Consider the following 25,590-nt stretch of genomic DNA (forward strand, 5'->3'; position numbering starts at 1 on the left):
GTCTCACTTTATCGGTTCACATTTATTTTTAACAATCAAACGCCTTCTTGGCCATGAACTGAAAGCTTCGCAAAAATAAAAGCCAACTGAAAGGGAAAAACGTATTTCATTCATTGGCCAAAATGTAAACACGAGTCTGCTCGTATTTTTGCAGCTGGCCTCGACCAAGACTTCTTCGTCTCCGTTTTTTTTTTTTTTTCAGTTCGTTTCTGAGTAAACAATTCTCAACATTTGCTTTTTTGAGTTCAATTAATAAATTTCGTTTATATTTGCCCCTCTATAGATGGATTGTTTACAATTCAGAAAAGCTGAGGCGCAGTTCTTAATACGTCGAAAAATACACGCCGCGGAGAAGCACATTCCAGCTTAATCCATTTCTACTATGAAACTTTTCGCGAGCAAAATTGTTCTTAAGATTTTTTAAAGGTGCAAGGCAAGTAAACAGATTCTGATTCATATTTTTAAAAAGATAATCGCATAAGCTTTTTTCGTGCTTTGTTTTCTGTTGCTTTTTCGTGAAAGCCATAAAATGAGTCAAATTGTGGGTGAGAGTGTAAAAAGTTTACTTAAAAACAGAATCCAAATATTTTTATTTTTGGCCATTCGGGTCATAGTTCATTTTTTTACTGAACAAATATAGCAAAATAAATACCATCTTCCAAAGATAACATATTTGTGCCTTTCTATCCTTAAACCAATAATCTTAAAAACAATAAAGAAGCTAGCTTCGGCAAACCGAAGCTTATATACCCTTGCAGTCATCAAATATGTCAAATTAAATACATAAAGGCTAAACAGCATCGAAGCTATGACGATTTTTCTATTAATCTTCCATATTTTCAACTATAGATCATATGGGAGCTATATGATATAGTTTCCCGTTTTTGATAAAATTAAATTCGGTATTAAAGAGTCGTTAGAAAACTCTATATTCCAAAAATCTTGCTTGTCTGATGAAAGACAACGATGCTATCATTTTGTTTCCGTTATTTCTATATAGATTTTACGATCTTTCCTATGGCAGCTATATGATAACGTTGTCGGATTTTAATGAAATTTTTTTCTCGATTCAAGGGTTATTAAAAAAAATCCATACTTTGAAAATCATGCTAATAGGATTAGAAACAACGATATTATAATTTTTTCCATTATTTATATATATCTTTCCTATGGCAGCTATAGGATAGAGTTATCCGATTTTGATCAAATTTAAATAGTGGTTAGAAAACGCCATATGGAAGAAATCAAGTCGGTATGATCAAAAGCAACGGCCTGAAAATTTTTTATTTATTTTATCGTATTGGAGCTATCCGATATAGTCGGCCGTTCCGGCTCGTTCCGACTTATATACTGCGTGCAATAACTACACACCTTTTGGGAAAGTTCTGATTGTGATGCTGATCAAGAATGTATATACTTTATGGGGTCTGAGGTGTCTCCCTCACTGCGTTGCAAACATTTGACTAAAATTATAATACCCTTTGCTCTGCAAGGGTATAATAACAATAAATAATCTGTGTGTTTTGTACATTGTACATTATATTTATTAGGAAAATCCTATTAGGATTTGGTTAAGAGTTATTTGAACTTTAATATTAAATCTTTTAAATATTTCGATGTTTGATTTCGTCTAATGTTTCTGGTTGTTTTATCGTATTCAAAAGCTTTCGACTTTGTTACCCAAAAATTTACTGGCAGTCTATAATTTATGTGCATGAATAATAAATTAGGGCAAGGTCTCGCACCGAGGAGATTCTATAGCTTTATCTACATGCAGCCAAATCGAACGCTGAGCATAATTAAAAAATTTTTTTATTTCGCAAGGAAGTTTAAATCTATCGGAATAGAAATAACGGGTTATGTCAAGCTATTCGTACATTAACTTGATTGTATAATAAAGCAGCAAGTGGTGCTTCCAGTTTTGCCTCCAATAACGACCAAAACTTATGTTTACTAAAGGCTGTAAATAGCTATAACAGTTTGGCAATTTTCAGGAGAAAAGAACCCGATTTCTCGCTTCATTTATTCAGCTAAATAATCAATGAACGTGTGTTGTTTTGCTTGGCCATAAAACAGCTGCACTGTATTATGAACAAAAGTATTTGCGGTATTTTGTCATCTTCTAAGCATTTGAATGGCTTATTTAATTTTAGCCACAAGGCACCATTTGCAGTCAGGAACAATAGCCCAGCGATGACATAAGCAGCTATTCAAAGTGTGATTTCGATTTAAAAGAAATCAAGATGTGGCAACAATATTTGTTTTTGCTTTAGTATAATTTTTCTAATTCTCTTCCGTCGTCTTGTTGATGGTTTGTTGCTGTGTCCATGGCACCAATACAAGAAGGCAAAAGTGTGCATGTTTCGTTATTGATGTGTTTTTTGCATTATATTGCAAAATGCAAAACAATAGAGTACTGTGAAATCCACGGCGTACAGCAGCAGAAATGATAATTGGAGGCAAGCAATTGTTAGTTGCAGTTGCAACACATGGAACGCACGCACAGGTTATGCGCATTTTTTTGGCTTTGTTTGCTGCTAATTTTCTCTTAATTACACTTTTTATTTTTCTGCTAGTTTCCTACATTCGATACGCCAGCGTATCATCGAAATTATAAATACAATTTGTTAGTAATTTGTTTATTAAATTATTACTGAGGAAGAAACCGGGAAGCAGTGAGTTACATACGAATACATTTAAACGTTTCCAAATAAAAAGTTATTTAAAATTATCATTCCTAAAGGTTAAAAGTAAATGCCCAAGCCTATCCATAGTTCTTTCTTCATAGTCACCAGTGTTGCACTATCAGCTAATAAACGAGATAGCCAGTGTCACCATAATAAGCCATGTTTACGGCCCTCCGCCACTCGATGGCTTTGCAATGGTCTGGAAAGGTCCAATGCAGCAACTTTGTTGGTATTATGGCCCGACGCGGTTGCCGATGTTATTGCTATTGTCGTTTCTGTAGCCACAGTCATTACGGATGGTTGTTTATTTTCTGCCATCATTGGTTTTTCGGTTGTTTTGACTGCTATGCCTCGACCATCATCATCAGTCCGGGCCCCACGAACCTCCACAGTGATACTTGGTGTATTATGCCGACGGGTGCATTGAACTCTGGCCGAAAGTGATTGTACAAATCGGAGATCATCACTATGAAGAGAAAGAGGACAAGGGCGATGGGGAGGAGATGGGAAATATAAGACGAAGCCGGAGCTGAAAGCTTTCCATTGTTAACTAGTGCTCATCCTGGTCGCATCTTGTTTTTGCTAAAAGTCTGCGCCTAATTTATACCAAATCGCAAACGACAATGTTCAATCATTTACTTTAAAAACCCACAGATACATACCATTATTTCATTGAATTATTATAGTACTACTCGTTTTATCATAAAATGTTATATTTCGATCATTAAGTGATAAAGATTATTTGAATGTTAACTAATCGAAACACTTATTCTCCTCAAACAACTTATTTAAAAGGTTTTATTTTTAAATGTTGACAAAATTAAATTTTATAGGATAAAAATACCGTTCATCCATCTTTTTAAAAAATGTAGTTTCGTTGCTTTTATGCTTCGAATATCAAGTTAACAGATATTAACTAGCAATAGCTGAACATTCTCAACCAGCTTGTGATAATAGTAATTTAAAATAATTTAAATAGTAATAGTAATTTAGAGCCGAAAGAGTCGGCGTACTGAGTACTGCCGTCGTAAACTTTTGATTGATTGAGTAAAGCTTACACATAAAGAAATGTATTGAATTGATATTCATGCACAACATTATACCTTTTAACGTTGTCTTACATATTAATATTCATAGCCTAGATCAACGAAATTACCTATAAAAATAGGTCCAATTAATCAAAATTTAATAGAATCTTTTTTTTTTTTGAGCCGATAAGAAAATTCTTGGGCAATATAAGCCTTTAATTTTATTTTGTAGTAAAAAAAAAGTTGGCGAGCAAAACACCAAATTAGTTGACCGAACCAACCAGCCGAGCAAAACGGAGAACCGGAAGTTTACACAAGTTGACAGTTGACGGGTCGTACGGCATTGCCATAAAAAACAACAGCAGCGATTCTCTTTTGAAGCTTAGTCAAATCAGTCAGGCATATAGAACATTGACATATCGGGTGAGATCGCAGCATGCCACCGGGGAAAATGGGTTAGGAAATGGAGGAGGGACCGGGACCAGAAAGGAAAGGCACACACATCGATATGCAAAACCGCAATTTAAGAGAGCCCCCTTCACCCATTCCCCACACGAAAGCGGAACTCGGTTGGAAGGTAACCTTAGACAACGTGAAGCAAAAAAGAAGAAAGCATCAACAAAATACTCAAGAGGTAGACGAAAGCGCATAGGTTTCCGTTGACCGTTAATTAAAGCCGCAAAAGACAGTGCCGTGGCCTAAAATAGGCGCCAACTATCGTACACAGCGGAAAAAATTGATATTTTGACCTGTAAGCAGAATTCTGAAGTTATTTTGTTTACACGTCTTGCTTAAATTTGTTCAGCGAACTTAACAAAATAGCATACAATTGTTTCGCGTCCTGGCCGCAGTTTAACATAGAAACCGATTCCATTAGAATGACGGATAGTTCCATACCTAATGAGCAGATAAATCCAATCAAAACCTATGCAATTTAAAAACGGAGCAAAGCGCACTCCAAAAAATTAGGATCGCCAGATGACATCCGGTAGCGCAAAGTTTTTTCAATCACTTTCCTTCAGAATTTTAGGAACTAATATTAATAATAAAGCTGATAATCTGCATATCTTTTAAGGTCTAGAAAATATTTTTTAAAATTAAATTAAAAACGTTAAACTAAAGTAAGCAATTTAACGTAGAACGTAGTATTCAACCATTAGACCATTTGAGAACATAAAAAACTCTAAATTTCCTTTCTTGTTACTATTAAGAATAAAAATCTGGAATTCGAGTTCTCCTTGTTTAAAAGACGTAAGAGCGGATAAGAGTTGGAGTGGCAACACTTTAAATCCAGCTTCAGAAACTTACACATGGCTAAAATGAGCATGAACTGCGACAATTGTAGGCGTTGCAATGGCAGCAATTTAAAATAAGCTTGCCCTGCAAGATCACTAGAATCACAAGCACTTCCAATCTCGTAGCTTAAATAGCCTTCCCAGATTTCGAAGCTTTGGGCGGTCGGGCAGAAAGAGAGACTTGGCCAGATCGCATCGACTGAGTGGCTGTTACGCTTACTGTATACCCTTTAACTTTACGATCCACGGGAACAACAAAAAAATATACGAAAGGAAAGAGTATGCAAAACGATTTGCGGCAGCTGTTCACAATTTATGTTAAAAACCGCACAGCCGGCAACAAATCTGCAACAGCAGCACCAGAAAAAAACAGAAAAGAGAGTTGATTCGAGCGCTGAACGATGCTTTGGCCGCAAGAGATGTCAGCTGCGCAGCGGTTACTTTGCTGGGATACTGACGGTGGCAACCAGCGGTGTCATTTCCGCTTTTTTCCCGTCAGATTTTGATTTTTTTGAAGTGTGATTGCGGGAAATATAAAAAAACAGCGGGCAGCGGGAATTCTGGCTTTTTTGAAAATTAAAAAGTAATTATTTTGGTAATATTTTGGTACTCCCAACATCGATAAAACGACATATAATTAATGTGTACATTAATGTGCTGAACTGAGGGTTTATTAATGAAAAACATGCAGCTTTATATATACATACTGCTTTACAAAGATCAGCTTTTTTATTAACTTTTTTCTCTGGTATTCCGCTTTTTTTAGTTTTTTTTTTCGTTGATCCAGCTTTTTTTGCTCAGAAAAAAATGACACCACTGGTGGCAACGGCCAAGCCGCACAGCGTTTGCAACATAACACGCATATGGAGGAGAAATTGTGCCAATTTGTTTGTTGCTTTTGTTGCAGCAGGCGAAGGCAAAAGGCGACCGCAAAGCGGCAGCGGCAACCGAACCGACAAGCGACAAGAAGTGTCTATATGGCGGCATTATTGATGATGACAGAAATGTGTCGTTGTTGGAAAAGCATTTTCTATGCACAGCTGTGCCAGAAGTGCATTTGAAGCCGTTCGCTCTTGCCATGAACCTCCGATTGGGTCCAGAGTCAAAGCCAGACCTCAAGTTCATTGGTTGCCAGAGACCTCCACTACCAAGAATTACACTGCGCGCAAAGTTAGGTATGGTTGGTTGCAAATTCTACTTTACGCAAACAAAATCTGGAATCTGTTATTGCAATACATTTGTTATTTTAGAATTTATCTATTCAAAACAACAAATTCTCGAACTTCTTGATTGGATAATTTTTAGTTTTTATATTTGTATTTTTTTTATTATATGTTATATATATTTTATTATTTTTCCCTGTGCAAGCTCAGTAACCAGTTGTTGATTAAGCTTAATGCGCACAGCGAACTTCTCTTTCTCTTTTTTCCGATGGGCCATATTTATGCCATGCATTAATTTTCATGTCCAAAAGAGTTCAAGGCGTAGAGTCGGAATGACCTTGTGCGTAAATTTTAATCAGCGCATCCTTAAAAAAAAGAAGGAGACTGGTTTGGTCAGGCTTGCTGGTCTGAACCGTGGCTTCGTGACTCATCCGCCCAGCCAGCTCGAATTATAGCCGAGTTAAGATCTCGCATGCGGAGGATTCCCAAAAGGGAAGTCGGCCCAGCATCAGCAGTTTGATGGACAGACACAATCAGGCTACGGAGTATAAATTCCTGGTCCATGCAATGGAAACTAAGCACTGCATGATATCATCTCGAGAAATTCCTCGAAAACCAAGAAAGCAGCGAACAAATTCAAGCTATAAGTTGAGACGCCCACAGTCGCCGCTGCTCAAGAACGTCGCCGTCATTGTCATCTTCATCATCGTCATCAGATACGGATACAGATTTAGCAATGCGATACAAAAATTAGCAAATTGTTATTTTTATAATTTAATAAAAACGGCAACTAGCCAAAAAAAAAAAAAGTGGCAGGCAGCAAATGGCAAAAGTTAAGCAAAAGACAAAAGCTCACGATTTCAAAGTCAAAAATTATGCAAATAACAAACGGTGCGCGAACTTACAAACATACAACTGAAAATTAACATGATAATCTTTAATTTTCAGCTCTTGTGTTTTATGTCTTTTCTGTATCTCACACGTCTCCTATTTTGTTTAGCCAAGCTTATAGAATGGTGCACGTTTGGCTCTGACTTTCGTATGCAGATTTTTCGGCGCACTCCATTCAGAAACGCGAATCATTCATGCGAATATGACATTTTTGTTCGTTGACGCTTTTTGCAGCAACGACAAAACAACAACTTATACGGAAATATTTTTTTTTTTTTGATAATATTTTACAAAATTCAAAAACGCGAATTATTCATGCGAATCAAACGTGCTTGATGATTCTTAATACAACTTTTATACGTTTTGTGCTACAATTTAAATATGCAAAAATCTTTCATTCAAATTCATTCAAAATATATGTTCTTGGCCCAATAAAAAAATACAATTAATTCGAGGAAAGAGACAGAAACGTATAATTTTGAAAATTAAAAACCAAAGTGACAACTTTTGGTGTTTTTTTGGTAACACATACAACTAAAACCCACCTGCAGCTATATGGCAGCTAAGTTTTTCCAAGTCAAACTTATCAATGTTATCTAAGAAAATGCATTTAAATCTCCAACGTAGTTTTATATAATCATCTACTCCAGCAAACTCTCGGGCACTTGATGCTCGGGAAATGAGTGGGACTCGTCCACAACCACAAAAAATATTATTATTTTTATTACAACTACGACATGAAATATGCGTGGGAATCGAGTTGAGAAATTTGATGTTTACAATATACATACAAGCCGCGAGAAGCAGTGGCAATAATAATAGCGAGAAAAATGAAAAACGTAAACACAAAGAAATGTCTGGAGGAAACAAATGAAGTTGAACAATTTTGCTACTGTTTGTCCCTAAGTGAGTGTAAAGTGCCACCTGAAGAGACTCCACCAGAGGCCCAAGATTCAACGAAGAGTAGCAGAGTCATCATCTCGTTTTGTGGTCGTCATCATGAACATCGAGGTACAAACCTCCTCTTAACCCCACACAATTATTCCTTCAGGGGTTCTGTAAGCTCTTCCACATAATCTCATTTCTATTCCTTTGCCTCGAGACTTGGCCGTGGTAAATTATATTTCATGGGCATGCATATTTTATATTTTAATTAGGCCTTTTTTATAGATCATAAAATCAAGAGGTTATCTTAAAAGGGAGTATGAAAACTTTGTGGAGATAGGAAGTTACTTTGCCTGATAAATGCAAAATAGTAGAGTGTAGAATCTCAATTTTAGGGCTGTGTGGCTCTAACTTAAACGTTTGTTTTGCTATTTTTGGTAGTACATATTGTATTATACACCATCGTAGGAAAGTTCTGAATTATTTTTTTAAATATAAACACAAATAATGCCCTATAACTTTGTTGGTTTTCAAATAGTTTCTTTTTTAGTTAATATTAAAACCTAAGATAAACAAATGAAAAAAATTAAATAAATAAAAACATTGAAAACAATATTATACTTCCATTTCTCTCCATTATTTTTGTGGACAAGCAAGTTGCATGTTTAACCCAAATTATTCAAGGGAAGGGCTTTGACAACCTTAAGCGGTATCCAATTCCAAGAAAATGTTTTGTTCCCCAACTTTTTGCTAAAAAGATACACATTTCCGTTTGTGAACCCTAAAATGCTTGATATCTTTGGGTCTAAGAAGAAAAAAACTTGTTATAAAGATTGACAATAAACAAAACGGTGAAGAACCAAAGTTTGGAACAAAAAAAATCTAATGGGTGATGAACGTATATTTAAACCCACAAGAGAGACATGTGACAATACGATGGGCAGCCTTTTTAACGAGTTTAATGCCCATTAAAGTTTTCTTTAGATTTGACGTGAAGTTTACTTTCAAAGCACGAGTCACAAGAATCCAAAGGTTATTATTATGCATATCATAATATTCACCGCAGTATACCAAAAGCAATCCTCTGAATATGTCAATTATGTTATGCATAATTCGTAGACATTTAAATGCTTCACTCGTAAATTTATAGAAAGTCAATTTTGGATTTGTTTGTTCGAAAGGTTTGGAAAGGGTATTATCGACCTGTCGGAATTAGTGACCTGCAAAGAGTTTTACGATTTGACAACAAGCAAATATTTCGGGAATTACCATGACAAAGATTTTCAAAGAAAAGGAGTCAAACTTAAAAAACCTATGTATATGCCATATACCTTATAGGAAATTCGTTGCTACTTGTGATTTATTTAAGTATACTTAAAAGAAACATCTTATTTTTCGCATTTTTAATGGTACTGTGAGATAAAGAATTTCTTTTCTAAATTAAAAGATTGTCCCTTGGCTGCTTGCTGCAAATTCCGATTATCAACTGGGAAATTAAAAAAAGCGCCATAAATTCAGTTGTCCCAAAATGTCTCACGCCAAAGTGAAAATACAAAAACCGAAGAAACGGGAAGAATTCCTGTCTGACCAAGACTGGGATCTCTCTTCAAATATCTCGGATATGCGTGTGCATATGTATATATAGCACACTTATACAAGTATATATGTATTTATATGGAACCTATTTTCATCTAATTTCTTTCATTTCTATCCACATGCCTGCTCTATTTTTGTATGTGCGCATTTTTAGCGCTGTTTTCGTCCCCGTATTCTTCTTTCTATAACTCAATTTCCATTGCATTTTCTTACTTCTCACTTTTTCTTTATGTATTTGGCTTCTTTTCGGGCTTTGGTTTTATGTTTTTTGTTTGGGATGCTCTATTTCTGTGTACATTGTTTTCGTTAGCGCTGGTCTGGCAAACATTAAAAATCAAAAATAAAGCTTTCCCCATTTTATAGTTTGGGGCAGCCTTCACATTTATTTATTTTCTTCCATTTCACTAATTTAAATGGTACGCTCTATAAAATATCCAGATTTCATTTACCATAAATTATTGGCGCTATACAAGTCAAACAGAACACAGTTCATTTGGATCCAAGACTTAAAATACGCACTTCATACTCAGTTAACAATTGAATGCAATATATTTATTTTTTAGTTTAGTTTTTATGATTAGCCTATCAATTTTAAAACTATCTGAATAAAATTTTTTTCATAATTTAAAATTCCAAAACTTAAGAGCTAAAATTTTTTAACATTTCTTTTTATAAACCAAGTAAAGAATAACTTACCACTCAATGTAGTTCTACTTTTCTTCCTCGAATTTTTGGTGGCCACATTTAAACCTGCAGCAAAAAAAATAAAAACAATTACTCGAAATTGCATTAAATGATCAAAAATAAAAAAAAAATTTCTTTTGGCCTTTTTATATAATTATATAAAGTTAAAAGCATAACCTTGAATATTAGGACTCATGAGTTTAGTGACGGGTTTGCTGCTTGTTCACAATGCTGAGATACCCAGCGACCAGTAAAACATATTTTTATTTATATACATTATTATTTATCATATTAAAATATGTTTAAAATTTATTACAGACTGCATAATTTGCACAGCCAAAAATGCGTAACACCCTCGACAGCTAGGCGGGCGATATTTTAATTTCTTCGCAGCCAAGAACTCAAAATTCCCAAAGATCAGCCAGCCAAGGCGAGCAGCGTAAAAATAGTCGCTAAACTCACTACTTTCGTTGATTTTTTGTTTATTTGACAGCTCGGCGTCAGCTAACGAATTACAGAAATTTCAAATTTATGCAGGCAGCCTGGGACACCACAAAACTGGCGGGACAAGGCATCTACCGCTGAATCAATAATGATTAAAAACTTTGTTTGGTTCTTTCTCAAACAATTAAACTTGACGACGATCAGTTTGCAAGACATTTATCATCAGAATGCCACAGGCGCCAAGCGAAGACATCACAAGAATCTAGAAAACTGTATGGCGAAAAAATATTTTCGAGGTTTCCGCCGTTTTGGTCGGCTTATTGAGGCCGCCAGCCATCCACCTCCAACTCTCCCAGGCCGCTTCAATTAAGTTGAACAAAACTTGGTTGTCGTCATATCGGTGTGCAAAAATAAGCATTTTATTACCCGCATGGCGCCAAAGCGAAGATGTATCTTGTATCTGGAAGCGCAACACCAATGTGAACATTAAAATTAAACGAAGTCGCGGGCCAAGATTCGTGTGTCCGTGCCAGTTGCTAATAAATATGCAATTAAAACGCACAGAAACATTTCTAGCGCACGCAAAGTAATTAAAGAAATTTTAGCCGAAGCAGCAAGAAGATTTCGCAGATCCATCTGATGATATTGTATTCATTTGAAGATCAAACGCTCTGAGTTGTGGCAGCTCAAAGGGTTGGGATCATTTACAAAGTTCTTCATAAACAGCCAACGAGGCGTGCCGGTATAAATTCAATTGGTGAGCAAGAAGGGACACCAACGAAGTGTTTTCGAAAATATTATAAAATTTCGTTCTAAAACAACTTTAACAGAAACCCCTTATAAATTTACTTGCAAATTTATAAGAGTTTTTAGTTGAATTGATTCTCTTTTTGCTAATTTTAAATAGTTTTTGGTTGAATTGATTCTCTTTTATAAACCCTCACGTGTCATTAACATCAGTTCCATTTATTCAGAAATCCGCATTTTATAATACTTCTGTCCCATTAATCGAACGAATGAAAACCCAACTTTCTTTAGCCAAAAAACCGAGTTAAACCTCAATTCTAAAGCACGTACAAGAAGAAGGGGGAACCTTACCAATATGGTCAGGCGTCTAAAAACTTTCTTTGTTCATCAAAAATCCATAAAGCCAGCGAGGCATTTTCACCAGAAGAATGGCAGTAGAACCATCTGATTCGAATGAGTTATTTTGGACCCGACCTTTTTATATTTGTCCGAATAGACACTTATGTTATACAGTCAAAATAGAAGCGATTTAAAATGGCAGTGAAAACTTCTTGAAAAATTGCTAATAGTGCTTTGAAAACAACTGAAATCAAATTAAAATAAGTGTTTTTTGTGAAAAATTTTAAAGTATTTACATTTTTGGTTTACATTAAATACAAGGCCATTATAAATAAAAATAACTTTTCAAGCTCTTTGACTCAAATTTCGAAAGACAAAGAACCGGAGAATGTCAAGTGCATTAGGCCTTGCCATCACTTCGGGTTTGACTTGACGGGAAAATGCTTTCTCTTTTCTAATGTAGCTGGCATGCAATAATTTAAAATGCTATTGTAAAGCATTTTAAAATTATTGTTTGCTTTCAAAGTTGCCTTGTCGATAAAATGTTCCCTGGACTTTCTGCTTTTACGACTGCACCAAACAGAAACTTGCACGAATACGCACAAATACCTATACTCGAGAACCACACGCTAGCACTAGAATCGTAGGATACGTATCTTTTATTCACATTTTACTAATTGGCTCATTAAGGGCCAAACAAATTCTTTAAACAAAACAACTCTGAGTTACAAAATAGTATCGTTGCATCGTCGATTACATTTGCAATGATATTATTTAGAAGTGGAATTGAAAATTTACGAAAAAATATTGTTGCATGAGGTCTGCCAACCTAAAACAAGGAATGCTTTATGATTTCCGCCAACAATGGCCTCCATTATAATAAGCTTCGCAAAGCAGTTTAGACCAGCCGATAATGTTGAGTACTTAGGTAATCACACCAAATTGACTGATTGGGTACGCAAACTATGCCAAGTTTTACAAAGACTTCAAACTGATAAGCTCGACCAGGCCCCCTTAGCTTGGTCTATAAATAAAACACGATTGTTAACTTTACGGATGGGCACAAGCGGAAATTGACCATTTGGTTAACGCGGCTCAAAGACCTTTGACAGTGTTGGTCAATGCAAAGCAGATGCTAAATGGGGAGTGGTCTTTCCCTCTTTTTTTTTCTTTCATCTGTCCCTGATCGTTGATGATGATCAATGGCTGGTCATTCAATTTTGTAAGCAAAGCGTAAACTGATTGTGATCGAAGGCTGCAAGCTTTGGTGTAAGGCCTCGTCGGTTGCAGACAGCAGTCACTGAACTTGCAACAACGGCAACAGGATGGGAGGGAGAGGGAAGGGAGGCGAATCGGGGCTGAGGCAGGCAAGGGAGACGTCAAAAGGCCAACAAACGCACGCATACCAAGACCCGCACACATGGCCAACATTGTCTGGGGACTAACTAATAACAAACAACCGGCTTTCGCAGCGAGGCGCGAACAGAGAAAGATTTACAGTACAACATCGCTTGCTTGAACTTGAAGGAGTAGAGAGAAAATTATTCTCGAGAAATCTCTACTGGTTATATAACACTTAAATACACAAATCGGCTGATTCTTCAAGTAAACAGTTTAAAAATATGTTAAAAATAAAAAAAAATAATAAACTATTTTTGTTACTAATTAAGGAAACGGCTTCGATAAATTCAAAACTATTCAACTATCTAACTTTGTAACTTTAAAAATGATAGCTAGATCCCTTAATAAATTTTAAAAAATTAAAGACATTATTAGGTTTGAGCCAAGCACCCTAGAAGGAGGCTTTTTTACAGCATACAAATGTGCTTATGGAGTTTTGACTGTATCGAGGGGGAAAGAGGTAATGGGGGCATGGGGAGCTAAGGAAAAGTTTGTTTACTTTGGAGGCAGCGATTTTCGACCGCCACAAACTCGTTGCTGGGCATGCGCATAAGTCACTCCCCGTTGATGGTTGCTGTTGGGGCTGCTGATGTTGCTGTTGCTGTTGCAGTTGCTGCTGCCACTACTGATGTTGTTGCTGCAAATTGCGCGAATTCCTTGGCAGCCAAGACAACACATCTGTCGTCACATTCGGGCAATTGTCGCTTCGCAACACTGTCTACCAAGCGAGGTGAAGGCCGCGGAAAACTCGATCCAAGCCCAACTTCGTGTCTTCTCAAAGCCAAGTCGCCAATAATTGCATGGCCCGCATCCCGGCGAGGAAATTTCAGCAAAGAGCCGAGAGCTGAGCTCTTGGCCATAACGAATTCGCAATAATGCGCATTTTATTAGATACCACCTCTCTGCGCCAAGCTACCCTGCCCCCTCCTCAGCTGCCCCTGGCTCAACTCAGCTCCGAGTGCATTTTCCGCTTAAACACGATTTCATTTTAATTTTCCTCGAGCATTTTTTCCTGGCCCTTTGGGGGCCTCACCTTTGCATTTCAGAAAGAAATGCATTTGCGTATCTCAAAGTGTTGGTTCAATTTGGTTATATACAAAATTTTACGTTTTTTAGTCTTTGTAATCGGAAATCGAAAACCAACACTAAAATAGTTATAAATTAAAACGACAAACTTAAATAAAATACTCAAACTGTTTCCAAACTCGTTCCAACAATTCTGAACACCAAAAAGTTCAAAAGTCCCCGAAAAGATGGGTTCAACTTGGAGAGAAACTAAGTGTGCCGCAATATAAAACCTCCAATATGCTTGTTCGTTGAAACTGCAACATGCACATCCACATTGCTGCGCACAACTCAACTGCCTTTTATTTTATTTATTAGAGTTGTTTGGCTTTTCGTCTTACATCCAAGGCAAAAACAACAGCAACTGTGAATAAACTGGCTCCATTGAAATAAAAGTGAAATTTTTCCCAGCGAGAGAAATTGATGCATTTAAGCAAAATAAAGTCTTTGTTAAGTAGGAAAGTGTTTATACACCCTGCTATAAAGAATAGTCGAGCAAGTAGTGATCATATTGGTAATCGGAATCCACCAGATCGGTCACTGTTCGTCGAAATAGTGAAGTAACTTGAGCCCATTTATCAAAAACTAAAAACCGAAATAAAAAAGCGTACGACAGGCCTAAAAATTATGCGATAATTAACATGGCAGCTGGAGACGAGATAAAGCACCGAAATACCGAACGCGAAGGTCTCTGGGGAGATCTGGTTTTAATGTTCCCCCAAATCGACTTTGACATGTGACCCCCCAACCCCACGCCCCAATTTGACCTTCACAGCAGCCAAAAAAAAACCTGCAGGAATAATCGTATTGCTGGCAATTTAAGCCGCCACTCAATGCTATAATAACGGGGCCAGGGGGTGGGGTTTTGAAATGATCGATCACCCGAGTTGGCCTCCCTTGTGTTTTAAAGTAACTTGCCATCCCTGGAATAAGACGTAAGCCCCATAGAATGCCGGTCAGCCAATTGGTCATAAATTAAATACAGTCTTCGTAGGAATTATCTTGAAGCTATCGCAAAAACGTGATTATGAAATTGATAGCAAATTGCTTACGCTTATCATAGGTGCACCGCAAAAAAAATAAAATATGAATGAAAGCTACTTGGGAGACCCAAAACCTATATACCCTTTTAGTTGAAGGTCAAATCTATATTTTCGTTTTATGAGCTATATAGATTTTCTGATTCGCTTTCTATTTTTTATATAGGATCATAGGATCTATTTTATTATTTTTGTCTGATCCTTGTCGTTGTGTGATGTTTATACACTAAGACAGATAAAAGAAAGAAGATTATTGCGCTGCGATTTGAAATTAACATATCTACTGCAATGGTATAAAAAAGAAAATAGTATCCCAATTTCAACTCTCCTCACGTATATAGTTTTATTGGGGTTAAGTAGTGTATATATACACGTCTATGTTGCTGCAGTCTTATAAAATGAGAGATTAATGAAATAAAATTCGTATAAATTAGTAACTAGCACCAAGTTTAAGAAGCCTACACCTAAAACAGTTGGATACAATTTCGTGAGAAGTTATTATTGTTATTGATTTGGTATAATGGCACAGACTGTAACGCTCCAGTTTTGATTTTCCGCCTTTGGGTGCCCCCTTAATATCCAAACATTTGTTCGCCCCTTTGGCTCCACCCTAAACAATATTGACTTTGTTAACAAAAGCCTGAAACAAAAAGTAAATAAAAACTTAATTGGTTAAAACAACGTAAACAGAGAACGGTTTTTATTTCACCTGAGAGGAGCGCATGGGGCGTTGTGCCGCTAAGTAAATAGAAAACTTGACGTTCCGCAGATAATTACTGATAAACGTAGGCGCTGCTTTATATATGGACTCAGTCCCCATAAGTCTAGCCCGTCTCCTCTGTTGACTCTAATCAAGCACCCTCTCCCGTTCGCTATACAAATACAATCCGGTTGAGGGGCAGTCGTAGGTGCAATCAGAGCTCTATATTTGCATAAATGGGTCGCTGGACAAGCCGGAGAACGTAAACGCCTGAAAGGAAATTCTATATTCAGCTGATAAGACTGAAGGTTGCGAGGTGTGAATAATTGCAGTATTTAAATAAGATCGCAGAAACAAAGGTACGGAGAGTAAATATAGAACAAAGATAACCCCAGACAGGGCCTGTCGTTGCGAGGACAAAAAGTTACTTTGGCATGAAGAGGAAAATTTATCTACCTTTGCGAAGCTTTCACACACCGCGCACATTTTCGCACATTTATATCACCTCTCATTTACTTCGTTTACAAAATGTCTTTCACCTGATTTTATGCCGGGAGTAATGCATTAAAAATTCACGAGGGTTCTGTAAATCTTCCCGCACAGAAGCCACATGTATTCCTGGGCCGAACTTGAAGCGTTAAGTCCACGGTTATAACTGAGTCATTCGTGCCAACTGATAAGGCCTCGAAGCCGACAGATTGCCGACTCGAAATTGGGCACACAGGGACGAGAAAAGCCATTTCCAGCTATATACTTTGGCCAGTTGTTAGGCTCCTAAAACTTTGCTATATCTGTGGGTACATGGGTATGTGTACATAAGAATCCATTTTATACCTATAATCCATTATGACCTATATATCACAAGCTGTCGACTCCGTTGCAATGGCAGTCTGCAAGAGTTGGTGGATGTGGGGCCGACAGTAGGTACATAACTTCATTGCACTCGTTTTTCGGCTTCGGGAGCGACGCCCCCAAACAGAGAACAGCTGTTCTCTTCCACCCTCATCGCCAGGTTAACAGGCTGCTGTTAAGGGCTCACAGAGGTGGGCTAACAGAGGTGGGGTTGAGATAGGTTGCTGAGGGTGGGTCGAATATTGTTACATGAACGCACTGTTCAGCCAGACTATGATAGAACTCAACCCTTTTGATTACTCTAATATTCGACTTTTAATAGCTTGGTCATCTAGTACTTCCCTCTTTATAAATTATAGAAACATTTTCATGTTACACTAAATGAGAAAGATTGTACAAAAAAAGCTACACTAGGCAGATTAATTTAATAAATTCCTTTATATAGCAACTGGTAAAGTGTTTTAATTATCGCGAGAACTCAGAAAGAACGCATTTTGTTTTTGCAATAATTCAACGCACTTTTTTTATGTTGATAATACATTTAAAGCGAATAAAATAAATTGGTTTTGGTCTAATTTACTGAAGAGAGAAGAACTGGAACTCATTGTGACTTCACTGTTAACATTCTACTACCAGCATATGAAAGGGGTCTGTATACTTTGAACTTTTGTGCGTTATACACACAACAAATGCCTCTAGCAATTAATTTTGCAGTGCTCTTGAAGCTAGGTCACCAGTTTGTATTCTATATATATATATAAGTATATATAAAAATATATATACATTTTCCCACATAAATGCTGATGAAAATAAAGCCAGCCAAGTTTGACAATTGTCCGATGGGAGTTGGGCCGGCCGAAAGGCAAATCGATTGTGTAACCAGATTTTTGAGAAGTAAAATTTTTTGAAATAATTATGTTGGATGGAAACCTCTCTATAATAGAATGCAATCGCCCTTTAATTATACCACTTGAGCTCTGATTCAAACTGTACACCATCCAAATCATTAAAATCACACAAACCTCTTTGCTCAAGGCGATACATTAAATCAAGCTTCGAAACTAATCGCTATTTAATGATAAGCAGCCGCAGTTCGGTTTAACCTAGACCAAACTTAACAATCGGGTTGCATTTTAATTATAGAGTTAACTCACGAATACGAACTAATAAATACTCATCGGGCGCCATTAATTAACTAGAACCTGATAGAAAAGACCTCGCCCAATTTGTGTGCGTCCTAAATCGAAAATCAGTTGGGTCCGACAATCAGTTTCCCCTTTAAGACGCCGATGAGATCTAAAATTTGTATGACAAATACGGATTTCTTATAAATTATTTTAAAAACAGATATACACACATTATGTTTTAATAATTTCAAAACAGTGTTAGTTTAGGTAGGGAAATTTTTTTTTTTCTCTATGATCCGAAGCTATAATTTTAGTAGATCTTTCATGTACGCCTTTAAAGGTATCACCCCCTGCGCCATTTCCGCTCATTGAGAAAAGCAAGAGCGGGAAGGCAAGAGAGTGGGACAGACAAAGAAATCCAAGCGAGGGCGAACTAGTCCACAGTGCATTTTCCATTTTCCAGACCTGCGCTGCGTGCGTGTGAAACATGAAAATGGTTGAAATAACAGGTAAGTTAATAAGCTGGCTTTGCCACCGCTCTGCACATAGCATTTCCACTAAATACCGTCCATTGTTTCAGAGAGACGACGCCGGCAAAGGCAGACATGAAGTGCGGCACAAAATAAAACCATTCGTTTCAGTGAACAACCTGTTCAAGGGGGTTCTGCTGCACACACACACATACACACACTCACCTCACAGTGGACAATAACATTTTGTACAATAATTGCACAAGTGTCGCTCGTATTTGGTGGTGGAACAGGTAAGCCGACCCAAACTGGGCCCATATGGGTGGCCACTGGCCAAGTGGATGTTGCCAGCAGCAGATGGCAGTGACAAGTGCTTTTGGTAGATTATGAAAGAGCCATACTAAACCCGAAGTTGTGATGTTGTTATGAAATCGGATACAAGCCCCCAGTTCTCCTACAAAGGCAAGAATTATACTTTATTAAAATATCAAGCAGCCCTAAAGTTACTAATTTTTAGGATCTCCTTGTTGCACACTGCTAAGACTAAAAAATCTTAAACCTGTGAAAATGACAACATACCTATTTAATATCCAGGAGGAATATAAGAAGAAAACCTAAAAGAGTTATAAAAAATGCTTTAAATAAATTAAATTTTCCCTCTGTGCAATTCTGATTACTTCAACGGCTTACAAAATGAGCCAATCAGAAAAACAAAACCGGGCAACTCCAAATGTGCCCCAACATGCATCACAAACACTTTCAACTGAAAAGTAAAAATAAAACAGACAAAAACAACTTCAAGACAAATGGCCATAAAAATGAAAATAGCAACTTTGGAAATTATGCAGCAAACGAGTTTTGAACAGCGGCAGCTTTGGGCAGTTGCTGCGGCGCCAATTTTTCCCGAAGTTTTCAGCAGTGGCAAAGGAAAATGCAAAAAGCTGCCGGGACACCCTTTTTTCCTCGATTTTTCCAGCTGCCGCTATATCTACTGTTATTTGTATCATTAAAAGCGCTTCCGTCTTGCAGGCGAGCTGAACTCACATAAATTGACGCACGAGGCGCGCAAAAACAATAAGATGGGAAAAGCATAAACAAAACAGCAGCAGCGGAAAAACACGGCGAAAAAATAAGGAAATTGGACAATGTCGAAAGGGAGAGAAAAACACTTGGAAAAATATCATACAAGGATTACCAATAATTTTAAATATTTGAATTTTTAATAGTAGAACGTGTTTAATTTAAATAGGATCGAAAAGAAAATTATTAATTTAAACTATATATATTTTGGGAATAATTATACCCAAAAGTGTATATAAAATGTTAAATATTTTCCGTTTTTCTTATTAATTACAGAATAATTGTCTGCTGTGCAATAGGAGGTACAAGGGGAAAAGAAGGAATTGATTTTCATGTGAGCGGTCTGAAAAAATGTCAGTTGTTTGCGGAAAATGCTTGGATAATTGTGTAAAGTCACCGCACTCCCTTCTCCCACGCAACATTTTCCGCTTGCCCTGCCAACTGCAGAAAAAGTTACCTACGACTGTCACCCGGAGCGATTTATTATGACTGTTTTAAGTAATACAGGGGAAAAATTGAAAACCACTTTCAGAAACAAACAATAAAAGTAAGATTTAGTTAAAAAATGATTATAAAAAAATTATTGATGCTATTAAGTTTTTTAAACTCATGTTGATGTTGGTAAAGTAAATAAAAAAATGTAAGCTTTCCCTTGTTTTTGGGAAATTTTTTTCCAAGAAATTATTTTATTTTTACCAAATAATACTTCATTCTTGTCTTTAACGCATTCATAAGTTTCAGTTGTGAAAAACGTGAGACATTTACAGTACATAACCGAGCTTTGAGAGTGTGGACGAGTGTGTAATCTATCCAGCCCTTTCAAATGCCTTTCTCCTATCCCATCCAATCGAATCCAATCGCCCTTGCCGGTGGATTTGTTCCGAAAGTTGACTTTGGCCGGTTGAAAAGCAAATGAAGCATGACGACTGAAATTTTAGCCAAGTGCACGGCTAGCGAAAAATGCGTCGCCCTGTCGCACAACTAGGCAACCCTGGCAACTGCATTCCGCAAATGCAATCAAATCAACTTTCCAATGATGGATTTTTTCTTTCGATTATAATTTAGCAATTTTTCTTCGTTTTTTATTATTACCTTATTAGCTAAAAACCTGTAGCTCAAGTGATGACAATAATGATGATATCAAATAAATGACTAGGTGTCTCAGCGCTGCAAGTTTGAGCGGTGAGAAAATTTTGGCATGCAAAGTGAAAAAAGTTGGGGGAAAAATAAGCGAAAAATGTTTCAAATTAAAAGTTGCGAAGTCAAGATGCAAAAATAAGTTCAATTCAAGTTCCAACACATTTTTTCTTGTTATTTCGATTGCCTTATTTTCAAAAAAACATTTAAGTCTTCTATTTTGATTTCAAATGTTTTAACATTCGATGTTTACAATTTTTTGAAGTATGTATGTACATATTAAATATTTACACTATCACAAGCATCCTGGCCTGTTTTTTGTTTATTTGTTAGCAAAAAAATGTTAAGTTTTTACTTATATATTTTTAATAAATGAATAAGACAATTTTATAGCATTTCATTTCTTTTTTGTTATTTATTTTGGTTGCCCCAATGTGTTTGTAAATATTCAAAAATGTTAAGGTTGCTACAAACAGAAATTCAGATTGTGGTATTTTATATTGAAAATTGTACTGATGAATATGTTTGTTGATTTAGCTGCAAAATTTCGCCCCAAACTGATTCAGATTGCTGTTTTGCTAACAAATTTTCGTAAAATCTTTTTCTTTTTCGGTTTAGTTATTATTTAAATATAAAATACTTACCAGCCAAATTCGGCTCGCTGCAAATGCAGTTTTTTTCAATTTAAATTTTGCTTGGACTCCAGTCGTCTTTGGCGAAAATAAAAGTAGGCATTCATATTATAAAACGGGCACTGCGAAGTATAAATGTTGTTGTTTGGAGCTGTGTTTCGGGAACACATCAAAAATCATTAGAAATTTCTATACTCAGACGAGCAACACGTACATACACACACCCTATACACAGCACCACACGCACACACACACACACACATTTGCCAGCGCGGTGCAGAAAAATAAAACGGAAAACGTGTTTGTTTGTGTATTGTTGTTAGAACCGTTGCTGTTGTTTTTGCTTTTGCTGTTGGTCGCTTATGGCAGTTGTTGTTGCATTGATAGTTGTTTAAACTGGTATTTGTTGGAGAAAAAAACTCTTTTTTTTTTGTGTTATGTACAACTACTTAAGCTGTTGATTATTACTTTACGTTTAAATTTTCCGTGGAATTGAAAATAAATCGACAAACCGCACACACACAAACTTACTAACAGACACCCTCCCACCCACACACACAATAATTAGACCGCGACTGAATGCACATTTTTCCACTGCACAGGTGCAATCTTTTACACTGTTTTCAGTGTAGTTTAATTTAAAACCCGGTTCTTGGTTCGTAAAAACAAACGTTATTTCAACAAATACTAATTTACATATGTGTTTTATTCCGTGCCAAGGGGCGAAATTGAAAAAGCGAACGACCGACTCACATCCGATCGAGTCTGCGGTACACAATTTAAATTTTATTAATTGTGAAATATTCAATTTTAATCAAATTAGTTTGGCATTAACAGCAGTGTGTCCAGTTCCGTAAATTTTAACATTTTGCTGTTCTGGTGGCGACTGATCAACCATAATATAGGAAAAAAGTTGGTATAAAAGTTAAAGCAAACTCAGGCACTTTTTTTTATTTTCACTACCTTGTTTCGGTAATTGTCTAGCTCAGTTTGCTTCAACACGCGTAGTTATTTTGAATTTGTCTCCCGTGCGCACGTCTGGTTCGTTTCGATAAAAAATAAAAATAAAGTTATAGTTATTTCTCGATATACAGACTAGGGCTGCAGAGGTATTAATGACAATATCGATGTTACGATATATCATCGATATATAACATAATCGTGATTAATCGAGCCTGTTCAGCACTATGTGGGAGTGAAACGTTGTTTTCCAATAAGTGCGAAAGACACAGACGCTTTACAGTTTTTTCGTCCGCTGGAGGCGCTTTGAGTGGAATTTGGCAACGGTCGGTTCTTGTCTTTACTAACAGGGTGGTTCTATGCGGGGGTTATAATGATAGCTAGAAAAGATAAGCCTCGAGTATTACTATTACGATAATTTTTTAACACTTTGTTTTTCAAAACTAACCGTTAAAAAAATAATAAAAAAAATCCTAATGGACAAAAATGTGAGTAAAAGAAGTTTTACAAAAATCACAACAAATTTCTGATAACTGCAAGACGAGCCGAAGCTTGTTTCCTTTTTTGTTTAAATCGCTGACTATCAATTCTTTTCGATCTTAATCTTAGAAGTCTTGAACATATACATATGAGTAATATAGTACGTTCCAACTCGGCTTAACATATTTTTTTCATTCTTCAGTTATACTTCAAAAATGTTTTTCTTGCTATCGCCTTTTATTTATAGTTTTTTCCAAGAGTTTTGGAACTGGATATTTCATTCCTAATTTCTTTTTAAAATGTCTTCAACCAACGTAAAGCTTACATTTGTATCAAATTGCACTTTCCTATCGAAAAACCATCGCAATGCCAACATGTATTCACCAGAAGGAAAAGGAAGCTGAAGAAGTTCGTACCTCAAATAAAAATCTTGTATGATCTGTGGACCCTAAAAGCATTCGTAAATGAAAAATTCAATTTCCATAAGTCAAATTTCTTACCACGTAGGGACAAGTGTGGTTGATATTTGTAAATTCCTTGAAAAGCCCGTAGACAATTCCTACAATGGGAATGCCAGGATGTCGCAAGTATTTACACGCATCAAACTTTAGATCAAATAACCAAGGTTTGTAGCCATTAGCCCTCTTTAGAATTTTGCCATGAATCAGTATATTATAAGCTGGGTGTAAAATGGTTCCATTTATATTGAGTAAAACCTTATTGCGACCCACAGCTTTCAAGCGATAGTCGTGAAACACAAACCAGGATGTATTATAGCTCTCACAAGCGATATTGGTAAACTTAAAAACCACAGCATCCTAGGAAATATTGTTTTTTTTTCGTTCTTATTTAACATTTTTAATGAATGTACTTACATTTATATGTATATTACAGGTCAGAATTGCTCCGAGGAGAGCCGGAATAGTAAGCTGACTCCACATTGCAAATAGAGTTGTATTCACAAATCATTTGTTTAAAAAAATATTTTTTAAAACACTGCCCAATTTGTTTTTATAATTACTTAATTTTTCTGCAATTATTTTGCAACTACCGCAGATTCATGCAAAATGTTTAAAAAAATATTTGCTTTTTATTATCATACAATATTTGAGAAGCTATTATAATTTCAGTAGGCAGTTAGCGACGCTGTAATTAACATCATTAGGGTATAATAATGGATAAAGTTCAATCCAGATAAAACGTATTCAGACTTTCTATACCGCAGTGAAGGAGACCGCGCAGACCCCATAAAGTATACAGGGTGCGCCATCTCGAGCTTCGGTATGAGAATATTGAATAACTTTGGAAAACAACAAAAATTCATGGAAAATGTTTTATGTTTATTTAGATTGATCCTTTACAATTCATTTGAGTTAGTTTTTGAAGGGTCTAGAAAAATTCTGGTTTCAGCAGGACGGAGTCCCATGTCACACAGCAAACGAAACCATGGAGTTTTTGCAGCGAACTTCCTTGGATGCGTTGTGTCAAAAAGAGGCGATATCGACTGGCCGGCGCGTTCGCCGAACTTGACCCCGCCGTATTTCTTTTTGTGGGGTATACATAAGCAAGCCCTAGACCATCACAGAGCTCAAGGAGAGTATTCGCACCGAAATAGCCAATATATCGGCCGATATGCTCAAGAAAGTAATGGAAAATGCTCGAAAAAGGACACTTTTTGCCATCAAGAACAAAGGAAGTCACTTAGTCGATATTGCGTCAAAAACTAACTCAAATGAATTGTAAAGGATCAATCTAAATAAACGTAAAACATTTTCCATGAATTTTTGTTTTTTCCAAAGTTATTCAATATTTTCATACCGAAGCTCGAGATGGCGCACCCTGTATATATTCTTGATCAGCAAATACTTTCAGCAAGATAGCTTTAAAACTGAGAGACTAGTTTACATGGAAACGGACAGACGTACAGACTTATTTCGATTCTGATCGTGATGCTGATCAAGAACATACATACATATGTACTTTATGGGGTCGGAGATGTCTCCTTCACTGCGTTGCAAACTTCTGACTGAAATTATATACCCTCTGCAAGGGTATAAAAATAGTTATTTGTTCAAATTGCCTTCACCTTCTTCAATTCATCGCTTTTTCGATAGGACACCCGTTCACAGGTTGGAACCCTTATCGCACGCCGAGGAGCGATGTCGAACCAAACCGTTCGGCATTCATTTTCGTCCCAAACGGATAAGCAGAGGATAACGTTTTCCGAAACGGGTAACACGGGACAACGTTTTCCCAAACGGGTAGCAGGACAGCGTTTTCCAAAAACGGGTATTTCTATGGGAGAATCCGAGAGAGCCACCGAACGTTACCAAACTTACCATGAGTGCAAGTGCAGCAATAGAGTGTGATGTTTAACCCTTGTCCGATACTCCCTCCAGACTAGCGAGCACACCATCCTAACCATGCGAGTACACCCTACCCTAGCGAGTTCACCCTCCTAACCTAGCCAGTGCACCCTCCTTGTCTAGCGGTTACACTCTCTAAGCTTAGCGAACAACATAACAAACACCACCATCCGCCTTACTATGGGACCGAACATCTTTTTTTCTGGTCAAAAACAATTGGAATTCCTGTTTAAAAAGGCCTCAAAGAGAACTTTTTTTAGAGCAACTCAGCAACCTCTGCCAAAATCTAATGAGAAAGTCATGCTCGACGTCGTTAGTTTAGAGAAATATTTAAGAAATATAATTTAAATTATTATTATATAAGTTATAATAATAAATGTATATTGTTTATAAAACATATTAAAGTTTTTTAGTGTGCATGCTATATTTTTTCACATAGTGTTTTTTACTTTTCTGACGATTGCTACGTGAGTTTAGTAACAGCTTTAACTTTCCCGGACAAACTAAATTTAAAAAATGCG

The 25,590-nt window shown here is 36.5% G+C and overlaps 2 protein-coding genes and 1 long non-coding RNA gene across 12 annotated transcripts in view; 1 reads left to right on the forward strand and 2 right to left on the reverse strand.

Annotated features, from left to right (window-relative positions):
• LOC108091376 (uncharacterized protein CG43427) overlaps positions 1-22,323 on the reverse strand; it is a 56,995-nt gene extending 34,672 nt beyond the window's left edge. For 4 of the 10 annotated variants that reach the window (XR_001771389.1, XM_017190540.1, XM_017190552.2 and 1 more), the window contains exons 1-3: positions 22,227-22,323; positions 21,276-21,414; positions 10,242-10,295 (exon numbers count right to left, since the gene is read on the reverse strand). The gene's annotated coding sequence lies outside the window, so the exon portion shown is untranslated. Of the gene's footprint in view, positions 1-10,241; positions 10,296-18,993; positions 19,029-21,275; positions 21,415-21,959; positions 21,979-22,016; positions 22,150-22,226 lie in introns of those variants that run through there. The other 6 variants (XM_017190541.1, XM_017190543.2, XM_017190542.1 and 3 more) reach the window with 6 other exon arrangements.
• Positions 15,421-18,639, forward strand: LOC108091378. Its single transcript, XR_001771390.1, has 3 exons — positions 15,421-16,324; positions 18,285-18,453; positions 18,525-18,639. It is a non-coding gene; the product is annotated as an uncharacterized LOC108091378 (long non-coding RNA).
• A 610-nt stretch (positions 22,324-22,933) lies between the features above and the next one.
• On the reverse strand, positions 22,934-23,520 carry LOC108091368. Its single transcript, XM_017190520.1, has 3 exons — positions 23,466-23,520; positions 23,204-23,382; positions 22,934-23,151 (listed from the first exon to the last, which is right to left on the reverse strand). Exons 1-3 carry the CDS (start codon positions 23,518-23,520, stop codon positions 22,987-22,989), a joined length of 399 nt encoding a protein of 132 aa, XP_017046009.1. The 3' UTR covers positions 22,934-22,986.
• Between the last annotated feature and the right edge of the window lie 2,070 nt (positions 23,521-25,590).

This window comes from Drosophila ficusphila, unplaced genomic scaffold (assembly GCF_018152265.1).
Source record: "Drosophila ficusphila isolate 14025-0441.05 unplaced genomic scaffold, ASM1815226v1 contig_791, whole genome shotgun sequence".
Lineage (NCBI taxonomy): Eukaryota > Metazoa > Arthropoda > Insecta > Diptera > Drosophilidae > Drosophila > Drosophila ficusphila.